Source organism: Colius striatus, chromosome Z (genome assembly GCF_028858725.1).
Source record: "Colius striatus isolate bColStr4 chromosome Z, bColStr4.1.hap1, whole genome shotgun sequence".
Lineage (NCBI taxonomy): Eukaryota > Metazoa > Chordata > Aves > Coliiformes > Coliidae > Colius > Colius striatus.
This window is the reverse complement of record NC_084790.1, coordinates 75249473-75270819: the sequence shown is the minus strand read 5'-3', so window position 1 is coordinate 75270819 and position 21347 is coordinate 75249473. Positions and strand designations below refer to the sequence as shown.

The window sequence follows — 21347 nt, the reverse complement described above, 5'->3', positions numbered from 1 at the left end:
ATGGGGCTTGTTTTCTTTACACGAGAACAGGAATCTGAATCTTCCAGCAACAAGACTCTGTACACACGGTATGCGATATACATCTCATTATAAACCTAAAGAGTCAGCAGATAGGGGGAAAATGTACTTAAGACGTGCCAGCCACTAGCTAGAGGCAGCAAGGCACTGCTGTAGGTTGAGAGGGCTCTGTACACCTGCTACTGCCAATGCCTCATACTAGGATTTCCAAATCTACTAGAGAAGATTAATTTGGTCAAGAGATTGGCTATCCCACTGAGATGTTGCTGGGTGATACATGAGGGTGATAAGGTACAGGCAAGAGGGGGAAGGGCTGGTTCCCAGCCCCAGCCACGACCTCCACTGCATGATGATGCTGGGACAGGTCACCAGCCCCTTTGCTGATGAAGGCTGTCAGGAGCACACCACCACCACACCTCCATGGGGAGTAATACACACTCTGGCATGGTGCATTTTCAGAGCAGCCAAGGGAACTGAGAATTTTATCCCTCTGCAAACACCCAGCAGCAGGACACTGAGGCCCAGTGTGCATTACCAGAACTCCAGCTAGTAGGGCTTGTGTAACAGGAAGGGCTACACTAGCTTTCTGTGCTGAGATTAACCCACCCTCCTCCCAGAAAATACACTACACACATTTGCCTGCTCACTGGGGATCCCTATCAAAGCCACATTTCCCCCTTTTTTTACCTACAAAAATAATGTAGGTTACAGCAGAGGCTGCTCCCTCCAGCAACCCATGATCCACCCTGGAGTCATTTTATATTACTCTCCCCAGTGTCCTAAACCAGGACTGCAGAGATTGTTCCAAATGTGGCTTTCATTTTATGGTAGAATAGCCTCCATTAACACCATACGCTGTACTCCATACCTTATGATATTCAAAGTGGAAACACAGAGCTTGTTTGCTTTTTAAACATCACCAGACAGCCTGCATTTTAACTGCATGCACTTCCCAGCGCATGACAAAATGCACCCTCCGCTCGCCACTTATTAATGTTTCAAGAGTCTTCCTTAAAACATACATGAGATTTAGGGAGGATTTTGTACCAGGACTCTCTGACCATTTGTGCAGGAAAAAAAAAACACTTTTGGGCAGATACGGAGTTCATGGGAGATATTCAGAGGTTGTGTGGGATTCTCAGGTGTGGACACAGGGGGGAGGTTTGTGCTGTCCAGGGACTGACCATTCTGTGCGGGCAGAAAGTAGTTTTATTTCACAGACTGGATTTAATATACAGAAACACACTGCATCTTTTTACAAATATTTTATTTCTAAAGCTGTTACAAAAACCAGTGCCAAAATGTGCTCGTTTCTCTTCAAGAAGGAAACCTATTTTGGATTTCTTGATCCTGTCATCTTAACACCTAGGCTCAATTTTGCTTGCTAAAGCAATCTACGAGATCCAACTAATACAAATTTAATCTGCAAGGCTTCTTGCTTGGGCTGGCTGGGTCCAGTGTGTCTTTGCTGGAAGCTCCAGACTATGTATCAGTAGCATCTGGTACTGATTGCAGATCTAAGCCATTTTGCTTATAGGGTCTGTGGGCAAGATCTTTTTTGGATTTCTGATCTGGTTTGGATTCTCCACTAGGATATCCCTGTATCATGTTGGTTTGGAGATTTATGACTGGTCCTTAGTTTTATGTTAATTTTTTGGAGCTGCCCAATCCATTACAGCTGACTTTATTTGAGAACACATTCTGCAGGTCCAATTCTCCTTTTACATGGTCATAAACCAAGAGTCACCTCTTTACTTAATACTCTAACATTATGCTTACACATATGGAAATCAGGAACCACTCCTCTAACCCTTATGATTTGGGGTTCACCTCCTTCCCTCTCAGTGATTATATAAAACGTCTGGGGAAAAAAAAAGTGAAGTGCTTTTATAAAGGGTGAAAAATATTTTGCCTTTTGGTTGTATCCAAAGAGAAGGGCTGTTATGAACAATAAATGCACTCTGTGGTTTCAGGTTTTCATTTGGTACAGTCCCAAGCTTTCCTCCCAAGGTAGAAGCAGATTTTACCATCAATTGTAAGAAAGAAAACAAACAAAAAAATCAGGCTTCTACTACACAGGAACATTTTGATCAATTGTCACAATCTAAAGGTTAAAAGTTCCAATATGCAGCTGACCTGAGAAGAAATAACAGTAAGTTTAAAATTTAAATGATCAAGCTATTTCTCCAGGACACAATTTTCAGGCTACTTTAATGTATGCTGCTGAAGGAGCAGGCAGCAAAACATGACCAGGATGGAAACTCTCAGCTTCACCCCACATTCACTTTTTTACTCTCATTCCGTTCAAAAGAGTGAGTTCTTAGAAGAGGATTCTGGGGAACCCTAGAAACAGAAGTCCCTGGACAGCACAAACCTCCTCCCTCCTCCCTCCTCCACACCTGAGAATCCCACACGACCTCTGAATATCTCCCATGGACTCCATGACTGCCCAAAAGTGTTTTTTTTCCCACATCCAGAGCTGCCCTGCTAGACTTCTGCACTGCTTCAGCTATAAAAAATAACTTGACGAGCGTATAATATGCAAAGTTTCATGAACTGGAGCAATCACTCCAACCAGAAAAGTGTCAGCTCCAGCAGGCTTGGCTTTGGACCTTCTCACTTCACAACAAACCTCAAATACCACACCTGGAAATCACACTTCAGCTGCATGTTGGCTGGGGAACCATAACAAATACAAGGTGGGCTGGGTTTCTTTTTCCTCAAAGCCTGTGCTAGGCACAGAAAAGGACGATGTTTTGGCTTCAAGGCCTTGGGAAAACAGGATTATTTTTTTCCATTCTATCATTATAAGTCATTACACCTGTCATTACAGGTGAGCAAGTCTCACTTGTTTACACTGCAGCCTCTTGGAGACACTCGGGAAGACTGGATAATGGTTAAATTCATAACCAGGCAGGTATCTGATAAGCTAGGGTTGATTTGTATTACTCAAATGTACTTCTGTAGAAAGAGGTATTTCAAAGGATTTTAGCCCTTAAGAAGCTTCTCCAAGTTTATAACTCTCCAATAGATAGGCAGGTACCTAGAAAGAAATGCTCCAGAGTAAACCCCAGCATTTAATAAAGTGATTTTCCCCCGGAGAGCTCAAGCACCTGCAGAAGGCAAGCTGCTGTCACCACCTACTTGTCACTGGTGCCGTGACTTGTTCGCAGTGGAGGGAAGACACTTCACTGGGACCCAACACTTACTAAGTTCACACGTGCTATTCATTAGGCTGTAAGACCCTCACAGGAGCTAGACAGCTCTAAGTCATATACAGTTTATGCAAACGTAATTCAAAAGTAAATAGTTTAAAATGGAAGCACGCAGAAGAGAAAGGAAAGGTAAAGCAGGCATCCAACACAGGCTCGCTGCGGAACTACAAACAAGTAGAAAATGTCATTACTGTGTGAAGGCGGCAAAACTTCGCACGGAATTTAAACTAAGGCTTTACATTGGGTTCATTCTGGATTCTTATACCAGCTTATGACTTGGTATATAGCAAGGTATGTGACATGACATTTTTTAATCTGAAGGAGACCTTGACTTGGCTTCACCAAGGCACATGTGATTCCTCCAATGCATTACATGGTCAGATGGTCCCAAGTGTGCTGCTGCGCATGCTGAAGATTATATAAAAATGGAGAATATGCCTCCTCACATTCTTTGATACTGTTATTGATGCTATCATTAAATTAGAGAATATCTTCAAGGCTAGGAAAACCTCAGGGAGTATGGGATATGACACCTGGATGCAGGATTGGTTTCCGTGGTTATTAGAGCTGGCTGAACTGTTTTAACAGATAGTGATATCTAATTTAATTACGTATTAGATAGAACTCTTTTGATTATTATTCATCCATCCAGAATTAATGAATTTCTAAGTCCTTCTTGCACCTTGTTTTTTTACTATCCCCATGTCTTCTACCTCTTCTGTTCACAAGCTCTTCTGAAATCCACCTCTCTCAAGACAGATGTTTACTTCTCTGATAATTTGCATTATTTTTTTAAATGATTATGTCCCTTAGACTCATTTTCACGGTGCATAATTTGATTCTTGAGTCATCAGAGAAAGCATTTGAGTCACAAAATAATTCTAATAAAGCACTGAAATTCTGACTTTCTCATACACTATTTAAAGAGTCCATTTAAAGGCAGAGCCCTGCAGTAAACTCTTGTTGACTTTGAATTCCACACACCAGCCATTAACTTCTGGCATCCATACACTTGTTTTAACTATTCTTTCTTTCTCCCCAGCATAACTGGTGAATTATTGAAATCCGATTTATCTTAACCACATGGTTCATCCTGATTCAATTGGCTAGTTTACTAAATATTTTTCTGCTCTGCTATACATATGGCTTACTTTCCCCATACAAGCAACTGTCAAAGAACAGACCAGAGTGGGGATAATTTTGTGTACTCCTGGGTCAGACACAGAATGGCAGGAAGAACTTTAGAAGACAGAGTTTCCTCATTTACTTAGAGGCAAATGGGAACCAATTCCACCAAAGCGCACAGTGCTATGGTATTGTCAGAAACCTCAGGCACAGCTTTGTTTTTCTGTGCAAGAAAGCTGCACTACAAACCACTCTCCATCAAGGAAGGCAGAGAGACAAAGTTATGAACCCTCAATGGTTCCTTCAGTACCTGCAGCAATGCAAGCATGACAGTCCCAGGGCTACACATGTACAAAGATCCCAGACTCAGGGTGAATCAACCTCCCCACACACCTACATCCCCAAACGTAGCTCTCTCCAGCTGAAGGCAAAGAATAATCCCCCGTGATTAAACTGTCAGTTACCTTACAGCCAGCAAGATCTGAACATGAGCCCTAAAGCAGGGTGGTGATGAATGTACAGTTCAAACCCAAAGCTATTCATCAGATCCATGAAGCATGAGAAATAAAATCAGTTACTTAGTTGACACTAGTGTCTCTGAAAATTTTTCCCAGCCTGTGTGGCCAGCAGCAGTAATTAAAAAGCAGTTCTCACCTATTTAACTTGTAAAAGCTGCAGAAGAGCTGTGTCCTCAGATTCTTCTTAGAGTTCCTATTACTCAAAAATAGAGGGCAAATCCTGCTGTGTTACCTATTGTCTGCAGGCTTTGAAGCTAATGCAACTATTGCCCTTCTTATTCACAGGCGCTTATTTTCAAATAGAGCACTTTTGGGAATAAATGGTTTACCTAAATTAATTGCTTTTCCTGTTTGGAGAAAAACAAACAGGTTTATTTATTTAAAGAACTTGGCAACTGTAGATTGCCCATTTGGAAGAGATATTTTACAAAGAATGTTAACCCACAAATTCAGTAAACATATGGGATTTGCAAGGTAATCCAATAAGTCCATTATGGTGATGCTCCAGAGGACTAGTCACTGTCAGCAGGTGAAAGGAGACTAATTCTAAAAGGATTTCCCTAAAGCCATTTTCATGTAGGGAAGTCAAGAGCAAATTTTCCTTTTAGCAGTGCAGGTTTAGGGGGAGGGAGGAAGATAATGATAGAGAAAACAAAAAAGTAGTTTGTGCCCATGTAAGCATGTTTCAAATTATACACCTGAGTTTTAAGGAAGACAAAATGGCCTTTATCCATCTCTGCTATCTTTTACACTACAGTGACTGAAAATAGGAAACAATATCCCTTAAATTCAACTGATAAGGTCCAGAGTGGCCAACTTTGATTTGTATTGATTTTAGCAGCTGTATATGTGGAAAATTAATTTGAAAGTTTGCACTCTTATGAACATCCATCAAACTAGCAATACAGTTTATTAATTTGTGAGTATCTAAATTGTTAGAGAAATAAGTAGTAACACAAAATCCTATGGACCACTTAGGCTGGGTATTAAGATTTATCCTCTGCACTGAAGTTCCAGCAACTAACATAAACTACAGCAACTAGTAACTTCATTCTCAGAAGACTGGATTATAATCTCTTTTACCATAGTCCAAATGAAGAGCTGCTGAAAGCCCTTGAAGCTGCTTAAGTATAAAAGAGATTTGGGTCTTCATGAGCAGTTCCCTTTCTGCATTCCAGCATAGGCAAATCTGCCCAAAATGCAGAGCATATTTCTATGCTCCTCCAAGGGATTAGCTACTGCACTGAAGAAGCCCAAGAAACCATTAGAGTAATTATATTACATATATAAACATCCTTAAAAGCATGTAAAGAAATACTTGAAACACTTTTCACTGCTGTCTTATAAATTCTTAGATATGGCCAGCTAAACTCTTGGTTGACACAACCCAAAAATTGCTTAAAATATTTATATGACATTGCCCTCTACAGGAAACTGAGAAGAATCTGTGGTTTACTGGAACGTTTCTGCAGATGAAAATATGAAATGTCATTTTCAGATAAACAATTAGTGTGTTTGTTAGAAACCATTTTCAGTGAGAACGTCACACACTGCTTTGGCTCCATTAATCATCCATGAGTTTTCATGAAGGAATTCTCCAACAGCAATCTTATTTCCATCATCTGGGCTCTGTGTTCAGGTAGGTGGTGCCACAAAGTTAGCTTGTTACCACATGGCTGTGACTTTCTCTTCACTATCAAACAAAAATAGCTCAGCCTATGAAAAACTGGCAAGCTCTTTGTAATTCTTCAGTTATCACAGCACAAATAGTCACTGGTTGATGCCTATGAGGATGAGAAGGACAAGGCTGACTTTTCAAATAGCTGCTCTGCTAGCCTGACCCTATTTCAACGAACAAGTAGTGGACTAGTAAAACATAGTCAAAAGGATTGCTCTGTTAATCAGTTCTTTGTTTTTGCAGTTTGTCTTTTAGAAGACCATCCAGTTATGTATAATATCTACTATGAAAAAGGGAAAAAGCAGACCTTGTCACTTTTTTAAACAATAGAGTCTTAAGCATCAGCAGAAACAATTATCTCCTTCAGTCACATTTGAACAATTCTGTTGCATTTTGAAAAAGCTTGAACCCATTTTTCATCTACCTCTAGTTTCCCAGGGTCTCATTAAAGAGTCTTGAGTCTTGGCTGGCCTTCCTGACTCTTTGACACTCCGAGGTGAAGTTTGCTGGTAATAATAACATTTGCCCTACTCTTGTTGTGTCTCGGTGGGTACTTCCTCAGCTGCCCCAAACATTGTGGCAGTGCCTGCCAACATATCTTTTTACTGGTACTGGTCTGTTAAAAGTGTTTCCCTTTAGAGACCCAGATGATATTGCTGAGTGTTAAACATTTCATCCACAGAAAGCAGAAAGAAGAGTCAGTGAAGCTGCAGAGCCTGTGATTGATACATAAGCCCTTCCCATCTTAGCCTACATCTGATAGAAAGGAGATTGAAAAATTAGTTTCAAGAAGTATGTGATACTGCTCTGAGCTGGAGGCAAGTGTCACATCTGATAAGAAAAGCAATGAGTCTTCCATGGGGGAAAAAATAGCCTGGCCCAAAAGCCATCCAGCACACCAGCTGTTTCTGAAGTTATGTACCTGCCTTTTTGCTGATCACACCTATGTTTCTTACATTTATCCTCTCACATTCGTAGATGGCAGCTTCATGCTGATGAGACATCTCTCTGAGGTCGATGTCAAGCACAGACTCTGTCTGTGGAATCATCTCCTGTTCATCATCTTTCGACCTTCTCTGCTCTTGTCCTTTCCAAGCCAAGCCTGATTCTCAGTGACACGGGATAAACAGGTTTTAAGCTGCTGCCACCATTAATGCTTTTAACTCTGGAGGGTCACAGCTCAATCCTAGCACATCTTCCAGGACAGCAACCATCACATTCAAAGGTACATGGCAAGAAGATCATTGTACCCTTGCAGAGCAGCCCCAAAGCCCTTCTGAGAATAGGAACATTGCTTGCTTAGCGCAATCCTATGAGAAAAAGTACATTTCATTGAAGACTGGAGAACCTGTGACATTCCAGGACCCTTGGTGCATCCGTCACGACAGGTGGGAGAGAACAACATGCTACGTATCTTGCTGCAACCCCGTAACCTGGCTCCAGGCACTTCTTCCTTCTGGCTCGTGGAAATCAGTCTTTAGCCCACAGCCTGCTTTGTGCAAAACTCCCAGAATATGAGCAGAAACTCACATTTACAGATTAGAAGAGACACTGTGAATGACTGCACATTGCAAATTGGTGTGTAAGGGCACAAGCATTATAGAAAGAGCAAGAATAATAGGCACAAAATGTTCCTCACTCATGTTTTTGAACATCTCTATTTTTAATTATTGATGGCTGAAACACTGTTCTGTGCTAGAAAATGCACTGCTGGAGAGGCTGTGAAAATAACTGCTGCTGTGGCTGAAGACCTCACCTGCTCCTTGCCTGGGCGGTGGAAAAAAAGTGACCCTATTTTGTGCATTCCAGCAGTTTGCCAATTAGTTAAGTTCTGCTGCATCCTGACTGTGCTTCCAGGTGACCTAAGAGCATGGGATGTTTGCTGCATACAAGGCTAAAAATCCCACTCTGGATGGAGAAGGGCTTTTGCTGGCACTTTGGCATCAAGAGAAATGATGAGGCATGAGACTGATTCACCAAACCAGTCTGTTCCCACAGCAGATGAATGGGAAGGGCAGAGTTCCCTCCCAAATGGTTGGCTTGTTCTCTTGTAATTACAGTGTGGTCAGAACAGCAAACTAGATGGAGACGTACCGCCATTCAAGTTGGCAAGAAGGTACAGCCTTCTAAGCAGAGCTTTCACAGCTCAATGGAACAAAACAAAAGCATGCACAAAAAGTTCAGGACAATCCACTCTATAACCTCTAAAGCTTTTACATCTCCTAAGGCAACACCACCAACCTCTATTCAAGCCTTGTTTTCAAGACTCATGCAATCTACTTGAAAAGAAAGTGTGTAGAGCCAGGGCTGGGAAGCATTTGCTGCAGATGACCCTGGGGATGTTGCCTAGTCACACAGGTATGGCTTTTGGGGATCACACTTTCTACAGAGAGAAGCCAGCTGTGTTGTTCAGTGGCAACAGTGTGTAGAAGACAACGACAAACATATTGCTCCCAAAATTTTGGAAACATGCAAACATATACAGGACATAAACCACTGAAATCAGTGGAGGTCAGTGATGACCTTTTATGAGGTTTGGTAAAACTGGGATAAGCACGAAGATAAGTAAGATGCAAAGTTGACAAGAATGAGGGGTTTGGTAAGACTGTTGAGGAGGCAGTTGTAGTGGTGTGATTCTGCAAGTGACCATAGCTACAAGGGAATGGGTTTTGTCTCCACAGAGGTTTGGCTTGGCACAGGAAACTCAAGAGGGAAGGCAGGAAACAGAGGGTGTAGAGGGGAAACTGAGCAAACTCTTACTCGGATTAATAAAGCAAAGAAGACAAACAAGCTAAATGATCTCTGCTGAGTCTGGGGATTAGTGACCTTCTGCTTAAGTCTTTGGCTCATGAGAAAGGATTTGAGATAAAGCTCATTTCTTCAGAGCAATTTATTTCTCAACACGTGTCACTAAGTCTGCTCATACCTTTCCTGAAGACATAAAGGAATGGAAGAAAAACGACTCTTTCTTAGTTACTTAGTCCTGTTATATTTTAACAAGGGAATTAATATCCACTATCAGCACAAAATACAGCAACTGTGCGTCAGGGGGGGCTTCATACTCCAGAGTACAGGACTTCAGGAGCACAGTGAGGCTTGCACCATGTCTGAGAAGTGTTAGACATCCATAGGCTTCCTCTCATTTTGCACAGGTTGAGCACACTTTCAGTGTCTCTACTCACAGCAGCTCAGCTGGAGGAGAGAACCCTCAGCTAAAATCCCCACGTGCTGCTTATTTCCCGTCCTCAGGGCTCACGTGCCAGGCAGCTTGGAGGGCATGTCAGCATACACTTCCCATCCGTGCTTGTGATAATGAGCCCTGGGTCTCGGCCTCTGTGCCCTGATCCCTCACTTAGCAGCAGGAAGGTTGGTAATATGACATACAAAAAGGCAAACTAATTCAATACCATGATAGGTTGGGGGTATTTTTTAGGTCAGTTATGAAAAATCTATGCCCTGAGATTGTATTTGGAGGCTGCAGTCTCCAGGACCACTGTGTTTGTTTTTCTCTGTGTAGTCAGTGCTGTTAATATTTTAACAAGGAGCTCCCACAGAAACGTTTGCCCCTTGGCCAAGGGCAAAGGGCCAGGATACATTTCCTTTTGTTTTCCTATTAAAACAAAAATATTTTCTTATGAACATTAGCAAGAGAAGGCGCTACTAACAGCAGGCAAAGCAGATGCCTAGACTGAGCAGCACTTTGTGTTGGCAGCACTTTTGCTTTAGGAAGGAGGTGAGGAAACACAGTAAAACACAGCAATCAATCCACGCAACCTGACATGCCCAGAAGGTGGGAGTGTGCTGAGACAAAACCTTCCTTGATGACCAGGGATGGTTTTTCTTGGGGTGATTTTCCGTTAAGAAGGGGAAAAAAATAAAAAAAAGATGTACAAAGGAAATAGCTCTGCTACATAGAAAATCAATCCACAGTAACTTCCAGAAAGCCAAGAGCCCTTCACAGGCACTCAAATACCCTAACGCCAAAAACTTAGGCCCTGCAGAGGAGCAGAAGGAGCACAGCCCTTGCTCCCCGTTCCCACAGCACGCCGTTCCCCACAGCAGGCTGTCCCCACATGCCAACCAGAGCACCTGGACATGTTTTGAACACACTGAAGAGTAACACCACGCTACAAAGTCCTGCAAGAGACAACCCAAGCTGCGAGCACAGCGAGAACATGGCTGTGACGAGCACGACCAGCCTCCTGCAGTGGCAATGTCTCACCATGGCATGGTAGGAAGCACTGACCCCTGAACTGCGCTTTGATATCAAAGAGTCATCACATTTGGGAGTGATGTGAGGGAGCGGGAGGCATTTTTTCCCAACACAAAAATCTTTATATTGCAGGGGCAAAGCAGTTCATGATAAAAAAATCATTCACTTCAAACTTCTGAGGAAAGGGTAGCTCAATAAAAAGTGCCTCAAAAGGTGTTGTCTTCTGAAACATCAGTTTTCAAACCACTCTGGATTTTTGAACAGTTGTACTCAGATGCAGCAAAGGCCCCATTCCCATCCTCTCGGCAGATACTCCTTGCATCCCTCAGCTCCTTGCCTGCTGGGCTCCCAATGAGGGAGCAAAGAAGCAGAGTACCATCCTGAAGACCACTGTTCAAGAGCAGAATTTGTCTCTGAATGTAGCCAGGGACCGCACATTGGCTTTCCAGAACCAGCAAGGACTGTTTTCATATAGAATCTCAAGAGACCATGAGTGTTATTGACTACCACGGGCAAGCAGCACAAAAAGTTTGCACATTTTGAGCCCCGTAATTTGTTTAGACATTCAGTATTGTGCTCTGTAATCGGCTGCTAGCACTTACAGAGAAGCAGGGCTGTGTTTAGAATGTCCATATATCTCACAATTATTAATAGTGTTGACCTGTTAGGACGACCAGAATGTTACCTTCATACTTCCAAGTATAATCTGCAGTAGCAGCAAGCACTCTGGAAAGACCTTGGCTCTGCTGGAAACCCCCAACTTCAGGCAAGGTCAGAACTTCTCCTTTGTAGTGGCATGCAAAAGTCACCCTCCATTGCGCATCTGATTTCTGAGGCCCTTCTCAGCACCTTTGAAAACAGACTGATGTCCCTGACATTTGGCACACTGTATCTTGTGCTGGGGAGGACTCCAGCAACTGCCCCAAGAACACAGGCTTGAAGAGGAGAGACTAAGAAAATGCCATGCAAAGGTATGGCTGTCAAAACACTCTTCATTTTTTGGAAACAAATCGACATTATGCATTAAAAAGAAGCCTGCCAGTTCTCTGACTGTATTGCCACACATAGCAGTGTTTGGTCATTTTTGATGATGAGGAACACGATATTTTGAATCAGTGGTTGGGTTTCCTCAATGACAAAATTATAATAATACCTCATGTCTATACCACACTGTCATCACTTGTAAGGTACCTTTTGATTTCTGCTAAAGTAGTCTGAATTTGGAAATCTATTCAGCACGGATTTTAAAGATAACATGTATATGGTAGTCGAGTCCAAGCACTGCAGCCATGCTTGATGAAATGCATAATCAAATATTTCAAACTGAATGATATTCATTACAAAATAATTCTTTTCCAGTCCTCCCAGGACTTACTCAGTGAAGCCCCATTCAGTCATGCTCAAGAAATTAAGGATTCATCTGTCATCTGCAGAAATACTAAGAGTCTCCCTCCAGTAAATGAGTAAGAGCCCAAAATGAGAACAGTGGTTCCAAAATACATAGGAAGTTGCTGTCTGGGGGAACATAACCCACGTGTTTTGGAGATACAGTTGTATAGACAGAAGATAAATAAACATGCAGAGTTTTGAATAACCTTTACTCAGTACTCCAGTACAGCTCATTTCTCTGCAATTGTGTTTGATAGACACACAATTTGCTGACTCTGAAGAGAGCAATAATTTTCCATCAGTCACTAATATCACCAAAAATGCCACCACCTCCATCATTCCCCTCTAATGTAATAATACCTTGTTTAGCAAAGAGCTTTGATGATTATATTATTGCATAATATTTCTGTAAATGAAAAGAAAGAGAAAAAAAAGATACAAGCTCAACAATAATCAACCTGTTTATGCTGTTTACATGGCAATCAGGTGGAATTTAAATAAATAACTTTTTTTTTTTAGAGATTCAGCTTCCCTAGCAAGGAGAGGTAGATGAGTGATACCCACAGTCAGCTCCTTTGAGAAGCAACATGCTGCTCTTCTGTGCTGTGCCTGACCCCACCATAGGAGGACTTGTAGGCATGGGAGCTACACCAGGCAGGTGCTGAAAGAGCACAATTTGTCCAGGGCTGCCCAGTTTGTAATAGCTCCAGCTGTCTGCCCCTGCATCCTCAATAGGCTAACCATATCTATAGGGCAGGCAGCAGAAGGAACCACCTGCCCCTTCCTCTCCTGTCCTGTTGACCAGTGTATCCGCTTAACCCCGTGGAACAGGAAGGGTTTGCGTGGTGGGATGGAGCTGGAGGTGAGGTGACATGAAGCCCAGGGTATGTGAGCACACTTCTGCCAACTCTGCTGCAGAGATGGTAGTCCCCAAGAAAGAGACCCTCATGCCAAATTCACTACAGCTATAAAAGTAAATGAGGAGACTCCCTAAAACACCAGTGTGGACAACACAGTCACCAGGCAAGATGAGGCTGCCTTGGTACACTTGGCAGGTGAAGAATAAAGACACAAGCAGTGATTGTGCATGTCCAATGCAGCCTGGTGCTACAGGAGCTCAGGTACTTTTTCAATTTCCCGGACCACGCACAGGCTACACTAAGTACATCACACCACAAATCACAGCACTCACATTCCTTTGTATTGACCTGGAAGAGTTTCTTGTCCAGCCAGAGACAATTAGGCAGACAGAAACTGACCAAGGAATACTATTCAGTGTGCTATTGTGCCCCAACACCTTGAAGAGCCAAAAGGAAAGGGCTCTGCTACTGCCATTGTAGCAGCAATATAAAAATACTCACAGAAAGCTGCTTTGAAACAGTCTTCCCAGAAGGTAAATTGACATTGCCTTTTAGCCTATTATAAACCTAGACACAGAATAGTGTCCCTTCTGAGTATCTCGATGGAGAAATCTACTGAAGGACTCTCAAAGCATCCAGGAGCAGATCAGATGAATGAGGTGGTAACATGGGCTTGGAGCTACCAGCCAGCTCCCTGAGAGGCAAAGCCACACACTCCAAACTGGGACTGTCCTCAGTGTCCCAAACTGTCATCCATCAACATCATTCTTGTTAAACAGCAGTTTACAGTAAGTTAGGCAAGGATGCTTTGGATGCCGAAAATAAATCAGGTTTTGACTAAGAGATGTCCTAAATATTGGCCTAAATTAGATGTAGAATGTTCTAAAACAGGGTATTAGGAACAACAGCACTGGCCCTGCACCACCAAAACTCTGCCAAAAAAAGAATCCCAACTATGGAAAATGGAACGCTTGGTTCTCATTAGCAGCACTCACAGCTCGCTGGTCTAATAACAGGGCTTTCCAAAAGGAAAAAGTCCAAAATGAGGTCTTCAGGGACAGCATAAAGACAACAGATATTCAAACATTTTGGACTCCATTGGGTGTTACCTTCCATTTTGCATTAAGAACAAGATAACATTATTGCTGGCCACTGCAAGCAATTCCCTTGGATTTTAGGAACAGTGACACCTGGCAAAGAGGAAACAGCAAACTAACTGCTTTTTGCCACAAATGTCTAAAATTTTGGGGTAACACTGATACTGCCACAGTACACTCATTGAATTACAGCCTTGAAATTACAGAGGGTTGTTATCACACCTGCAAAACCACATCCAGGTTGACCTGTCCAGCACCTACAGATTGAAGTGACTGCTTTTAGTCTGACATGTGGCAGATGGGGAGAGACAATCACCCCAAACTCCTGACATATTCCCTGCCTGTTTTTAACAAAGGCCATGCACTTGGCAGGATTATGACTTGCAAGTTTTAGCCTTCCCGAGGCCACTGTAGGTTGCAGATCTGACAGCTAAAGCAGTAGATAAATAATGAATTAATCTTCCCATCAATGCTTTATTCTCACTGGACAAATCTGTAAAGGTTCTAATCTTTTTTTTTTCCCCCCTTTTCCCCCAATATATAGCTTATTTCAGTTAGAACTTTTTCTTTGACCTTATTCCAAATCTCACTTTGACAGAGTACTTTCTCAGCTGGTCTAAAATGACATATTATTCCCAAGGCCCACAACATGTGCTGGATTACCCAAGCTGCAGATCAAGACAGTTTTCTTTTAAAGAAGGGCCACTTCACTGGTGTTTTGTTTCTAAAACTGCCCACCCAAAGATGAACCTCCTTTGGCAAGAGGAGGAGGATTTTGTTTTCTGATACGTTGCAACCTCAGGTATGAATGAACATTTGTATCTTTGTCTTTAGCAAAGTGTTTGCCTTTGCAAAGTCTGCTGGCCCACAAAGAGCATGCTAGGAATGATTATACAGCATGCAGCAGATGAAAGAAAGAAGTAAGAATAATCTATATCATCGCAAAAACCTTCTTTTCTGTTTGAACTCTTAAAGGTTTCAAGTTTTCTGGGACAGGAGACAGCAAAAGGAAGCAAATGCAATAAAATCAAAGGGAATTTATTAAAATGAAGTTGTTCCAATCTGGAAAACATAAAAAATGCCTTGCTTTGAAAAAGTCTCAGACAACCTTTAGCTGTCAAAAACCTTCCATTAATGCAAATGATTCAACAAAATTAAGACGCACCTGTAAAAAAAAATCTGCTGCTGTGTCTGTGTTCACTCTTACACAAGAAAACAGTTTTATCCAAACCCAGGAAGACTGTTTCAGTGGAGACTGTCCAACACTTACCACCTACTATTTTTTCCATGATGACCCCTCAAAAATTTTCCAGTGGATGCATAGTAGCAGATGTCAGCTAATGATTGATTTGCTTCTATTTACCTATTTTCTACCTTTAGAAGGAACCCAGAGCTCTCCCAGAGTCTGGAAAGCAGAGGTCCAGACTTCTGCTCTCAGATGTGAACCAGTACCAACCACAACCTGCCCCATGTGTCATGAGAGGCAACTGCCTGTGGCTGCTCAGCAACCCTTACCTTGCACCGGTGACATCCACGCCGACCATCAGCTGGCCATTCAGGGAAAGTATCTCGTCCTTCAGGCGCACTCTCCCACACTTCCCAGCCGGGCTGTTTTTCTTCAAGTCTGTCACCCAGATGCACCCAACATCGAGCACGGGGCCCTTGTGCCCTTTCCTCTTCTTCCCTCCCCGACGCTTCTCCCCATAGTCCCCCAGAGCAGGGATGTTACCAAAGCTCAACCCAAGAACCTCATTTTTTCGCATCTCCTGTGCCAGGTACATAGTGCAGATCTCTGTATCCAAAGTCCCACAGCTCCCTGGCTGCAGTTTGCTCTCATCCACTGAGAAGTTGAGCTGGATGTACTCACTCAGCTTCTGGACAGCTGAGCGGCAGAGCTGCTGCTCAGCATCCTCAGCCCCCTCCCGATGGCTGTTCTGCAGCCACTGGCACAGGAGGGGGAGGAAGACCCCCGCGTTGTCCTGCGTGATGGGCATCGCCGTTCCTGTGCATCCCCTCACGGCAGCAGTGCTGGCCCCACTTGGCTCTGCAGACCTTGGCTTTGTTGCTTGCCTCGGCGCCTCGCAGCCCTTGTGGCCATGCTGGAGTGGGGCTTCACATCCAAATCAAGTCCCATCTAATCTTACAGGGATGTTTCTTGGGCTCCAGCTGACCAAAAGCACAGTCAAGGCAGGGTGTTTGGTGCAAATATACAGGAGCGAGCCCCAGGGAAAGGTGAGTAGACGAAGCAGTGGAGAACGTCTGTGGCTGTTTGGGTACACCTGAAGTCAGGATCCCCGTTCCGTTGGGAATGATGTCGCTTGCCTATCACGGTCAGGAAACCGTCTTGTCCTGCAAGGGGAAAACAGCACGGTGAGAAGTGCCAAAAACACCGCAGGTATCCAACAGCCCCAGCCCGGCATTCCGCCCGGGGCAGGAGCCCAAAGCCGGGCTTGCTTTCCCGGAGCGGCTCTCGTTCTGCGATTTACCACTTGAGGGCACCAGCTGCTCTACTCAGCGAGGCAACAAAAGGTCAGCATTAGCTCCTGACCTCCCTGCCAAAACCGGGAACTGATGAGCCATGGGGATGCTCCTGCCACAGCTCCGTGCCTGTCACCGAGCCCAAGGAAACACACTAACCAAATCCACTCCAAGGACCACCAAGGGCACGGCATGACACTCATCTCACCTGCAACTGAAGCTGGTTGATGCCACGGCTAAAGGCAGCTCTGCCCTTCTCCATGACAGTGTTTTCATGTTGTGATAAGCATTAATTCTGTCACTTTTCTGACTTAGCTGCCCACTGAACTGCACGAGACACAGGCAGCAGCAAACATGTAGGGTGAGGGCAGGTGATGAGGTCCCTCTTCTTACTGGCAACAGTAGCTTACAGTGGATGAAACTCACCCTGCAGACAAAGTTTCTAAGGGAGGTAGCTAACAAGTTCCCTGTAGCAAGAGCTGTACTGGTGAATCCCACAGTTTCTTGCAATTCAGAGAGGGAAGCACATAGGTAGACAAGAAGCAGTGAGAGCTGGCAATTAGCAAGAAAGAGGGTGATAAGGAGGTTTTTTGTAGGATCATTAGGATCTATGAAATAAGGAACAACCCAAGTCAGGTATGGTTCACTAGTTTCTTTTTGGGAGTTACTTTTCTACCAGCAGAAGCTAATCAGGGAGCTGTGCACCAGCAAAGTAGAATAAGCTTCGAGCTTGCAGCATGCATAATGGCTCCCACAGACGCAATGCAAAGCTTGGGTTAGGCAGAAGAGCCCACAGCAAGAGCCCATGACCCACAAAAGCATGAGAATAAAGGGAGGCTCTTGCAAAATGTTGCTGCTTAGAAGCTGGACTGAAAGTGTTTTTCCCACCTCCCTGGTTGCATAGCACTACCTAGATGAACAGGGGTGATCCCAAGGAAGCTCAGTCAGGGAGAGAGATAACACACCAGGGCCACACACGATGCTCCTAGGAGTACCCCAGTATCTCCACCTACAGGGTAATGTCACACCAACAGCTTAACAAGGGTTGGGCATCAGCTCACAAAAGGACGAACTGGCCTACTGTTTAGTGAGAGAGACTTCTGAGTTAGGCTCAGGGTAGGAAACACAGGGGACAAAAACAGAGGAAAGAATAAAGACAGAAGCAGCCTGGGAACAGGTCTAACAATAGGTTCTGTACAGGCACAGACTGACCAAGAGATAGGATTAAATCCTCTAAATCTCTTCAATATCTAGTGCAACACTGGAGAATATATTGCTTTAAACACATTTGACTGACATAACTGGAACTTGTAGTAAGACATAGATCTGAAATACTCGTATAAAGACACATAGCTTATATATGGACGGGCAGAGAAAAAGTAAATACAGCATCTCTTGGTATACCAAGGATGATGCAAATACTTGCTCTAAGGTCCACAACACAGAAGAAGGAGAAGAGGAAGAACTGCTAAATTCTCAGGCTAAAAACAAGCAAACAAACAAACAAAAACAGAAAAACCAAAAAAACAAAACCAACACTGAGAAGGGCACAAAAAAACCCCAAACCAAGAAGATTACATGGGTCGGGCTACCTGATAACAACTGACTCAATGGTAATGAGAGAGTACAAGTACAATGAAGGAAAGCTAGGAAGGAAAACAGTAGGAGACAGAGAATTCTGTGCTTTAGCAATATTCACATAACTGATAGGTCAAGTAACTAGGAGGGAAGTGCCTCTAGAGATAGCTATGTTGAGGATATGAAGGTGGAAGACTCATATAAGAGTGCCTGTGAAATGATGAAATCTGCCATACACACAGGATTTGGGACAGCAAAACAGAAATTCCTGGCTTCAGTACTTTAAAAAAAATGCTAGGCAAGAATTCATGGAAAAGAGTTTAAAGGAAAAGAGAAATCAAGGTGAGCTGTACTTTCTCAAAGAAATAATATTTTGTGGTTTAAAAGGCACAGGCACAATAACATCTCAATGCAGAAGAAGGATCAGAAGACTTGGCAGCATCATGAGCTTTTCATTTACCTCAAAGACAGGAAGAAAGAACACTAAAAGGTTACTGAACAGGAGTTTAAGAAATACTCAGGCAGAAATGTTGGAAATATCAGGGCATACAACTGAAATGAAACTTGCAGAAGACAAAAGCATAAAATTTTATGACTCTTTATTTGTAGACTGATACCAAGAAGACAGTCTGGAAAAGTGTTGCTCAGGTAGACAGAACATTCTTTAAAAATGACACCAAAAGAGGCTATGCTGGTTTAAGTTTTGTTTTAGTTCTTGTTAAAATTAGCAGAGTTAATACTATGGCACATTATCTCTACAAAGGTATACTATCCAGAATGAGATCGGTCCTCTGTCAGGTATTTTGAGAACAGAGTGGGACACACCACCTTCTAAGTTCCCTAAAAAAACAACTGAAGCCATCTCAGATATCTCCCTCCTGGGTCATCTGTCAGAGCTCAGACAGGCAAGGTGTCTAAAGTCAGGACAAAGGCAAGCACAGTGTCTTCAAGGGTAAACAGAGATGCAGCAAAAGTTTAGCTTCAATCCTCTGAAGAACTCTAAAACCAGCAAAGAAACAGTTTGCATGTACATGGAAGATAACAAAAATCTAAGCAGCAGATGGAGACAAGAAAAAAAATCATACTGAGTCAAATTAATTTCTTTTCATAATGGAGAAGTTGTTAGATGTCATTTATCTGGGCTTTATTATAGCTTTTGACACCCTCTCAAACTACTTTCTCGTAAATAAAGTAGGGAAATATGATTAAATGAGCCTTCTAAAAAGCTATACCCAGGGAGCTGTTATTAACGATATTCTGTGAAAACAGAAGGACACTGAGCAGAGCTCTGCTGGATCTATATAGTCTAGTTCTGCTCAGCACATTCATTAGTGACCTGGAGGATGAAAAAGAGCACGCTTATTAAATCTGCAGATTACACAAAGCTGGGAGTGACTGCAGACATACTGGAGAACAGGATTAGCATCTAAAATCATCTTGGTCAAAATCAAAAAACAGTGTTGGAAAATTAGGGTAAAGTTTAGCAAGGACAAGTAGAGTGAACTACAAAAAGAAAATCACAGGTAGATAGGGTTGGCTAAGTGGCAAATCTCTGGCAAGAGATGCAGGTGTTTTAGTGAACAATTCCCATCAGTAAAGTCTGTCTGTTGAGGGGGAAAAAGTCATTGTCCCTGGATGTGTCAAAAGGGACAAAGCCTACCAGGCATTTAAGTATCTCTGTAGCCTCACACAGGGCTGAGAAGGTCTCAGCAGCAAAACTGCCCCTTTGAAGCAGAGCTGACATTAAATGCAACTTATCAGGAAACACTCAAGAAATTAAGACCTACTTGTCTAAAAAGGAGAAAGCATTGCAGGTGGGGTGGGAGAACACAAGATAAAGGTCCTCATGTACTTAAAAATGCCCCACAGAGTAATGGATATGAATCACATTGGAGTAGGTTTAGATTAGCAGTTAGGTGACAATGATAAGGATAAAGAACAGTGAAGCACTGATGAACATTTTCTTGAGTGACTGGAGTCTCTATCACTCATGGTCTCTGCAGTGGGTTACACAAATACTTCTCAGGAGCAATGATCAGAGCTAATCTCTCTTGAGCTGTGGGAGAGAGTAGATCTCTCCATTTCAATCCCTCTTACTTTTTTCCCCTCAACATAATTTTCTGTCTCAGTAAGAGCACACTGAAAGGTCATACAGTAGGTATGACAGAGTTATGACAAAGGCACCCTTAGGATTGCTTCAATAGCAAACATCAGTACAGCTCCCAGCAAGCACACAGGGTTCAAAAGCATTCAAGCTGTAGAGATGATGTGACCATACCCTTTAAGGCCCTTTTTTGGCTTAATAATTTAAGGAGTTTTGCTCTTAGCTGGTTAATTTTTACATTGGGTGGGTACGTTAAGGACTGCCCTTTGCAAACGATACCCAGAGCGAACATGCTACCTCAGTCTCCAGCCTGAAGATTTTGGGGCTCTTGAAATCAGCTCACTGGTTTAGTTCCAGAGTCTCCACATCTCCTCGGAATTGGCCAAGGGCACAAGTTGTCTTCAGCTTCAGTTCTGCAGTTAGCTGAGCAGTATGGGGCACTCAGAGGCAAAACTCATCCATCATTCATTTAGCAACATTGCTGGAGGGCTCTCCCCATCCACGCACATGCATCCCTCCAGAGACAGAGGATGATGGCCTGTCCTGCCGCAGGTGCCTCCAGAACCCCATTCCTCCTCCCGCAAGAAAATCCACAGATGATGATGTGCTGCAGGTTGCCTGTCTATGCCCCTGAGCTTCCTGCAGAGCCATGACAAACACCTAGGATAATCATGTAGGTAATTATATAGTACTTTCAAGGGATTTGATTTCCTCAGACAAAACCTTCTGGGTTTGGAAAAAATAAAAGACTCTTGAAAAGCATAAATAGACAATATTCCTTCCAGGTGAAATAGGCAGCACAGCATTGAGCTGAACACCTCTGTGCTGCTGAGAAGAGCTGCCCAGGCTGTCCGATGCCAACAGGAGCAAAAAATACAAAGGTGGCAAATTGTTCATCAAGGGAAAAAATAGATCTGCCTGATATAAATAGCAAACTCAACACTAAGATGAAATTGATTTTTGCTCTCTACATCCACAGAAATAGACTTTAAAACCCATATGAGACAATTTACTGGAGTTGCCACCACCTTGCCTGCTTTATGTAGGTGACAGAACTGCCAAACCATCTCATTG

At 43.1% G+C, this 21347-nt stretch overlaps 1 protein-coding gene across 4 annotated transcripts in view; it reads right to left on the bottom strand.

Moving 5' to 3' along the window:
- PDZD2 (PDZ domain containing 2) overlaps positions 1–16125 on the bottom strand; it is a 153049-nt gene extending 136924 nt beyond the window's left edge. For 3 of the 4 annotated variants that reach the window (XR_009820827.1, XM_062017827.1, XM_062017826.1), the window contains exon 1: positions 15629–16107. Coding sequence is in view for 3 of the 4 variants with exons in the window: in XM_062017827.1 (XP_061873811.1) it covers positions 15629–16107 (479 nt within the window). In the remaining variant the exon portion in view is untranslated. Of the gene's footprint in view, positions 1–15628 lie in introns of all 4 variants that reach the window. The other variant, XM_062017829.1, reaches the window with a different exon arrangement.
- Positions 16126–21347: the final 5222 nt, after the last annotated feature.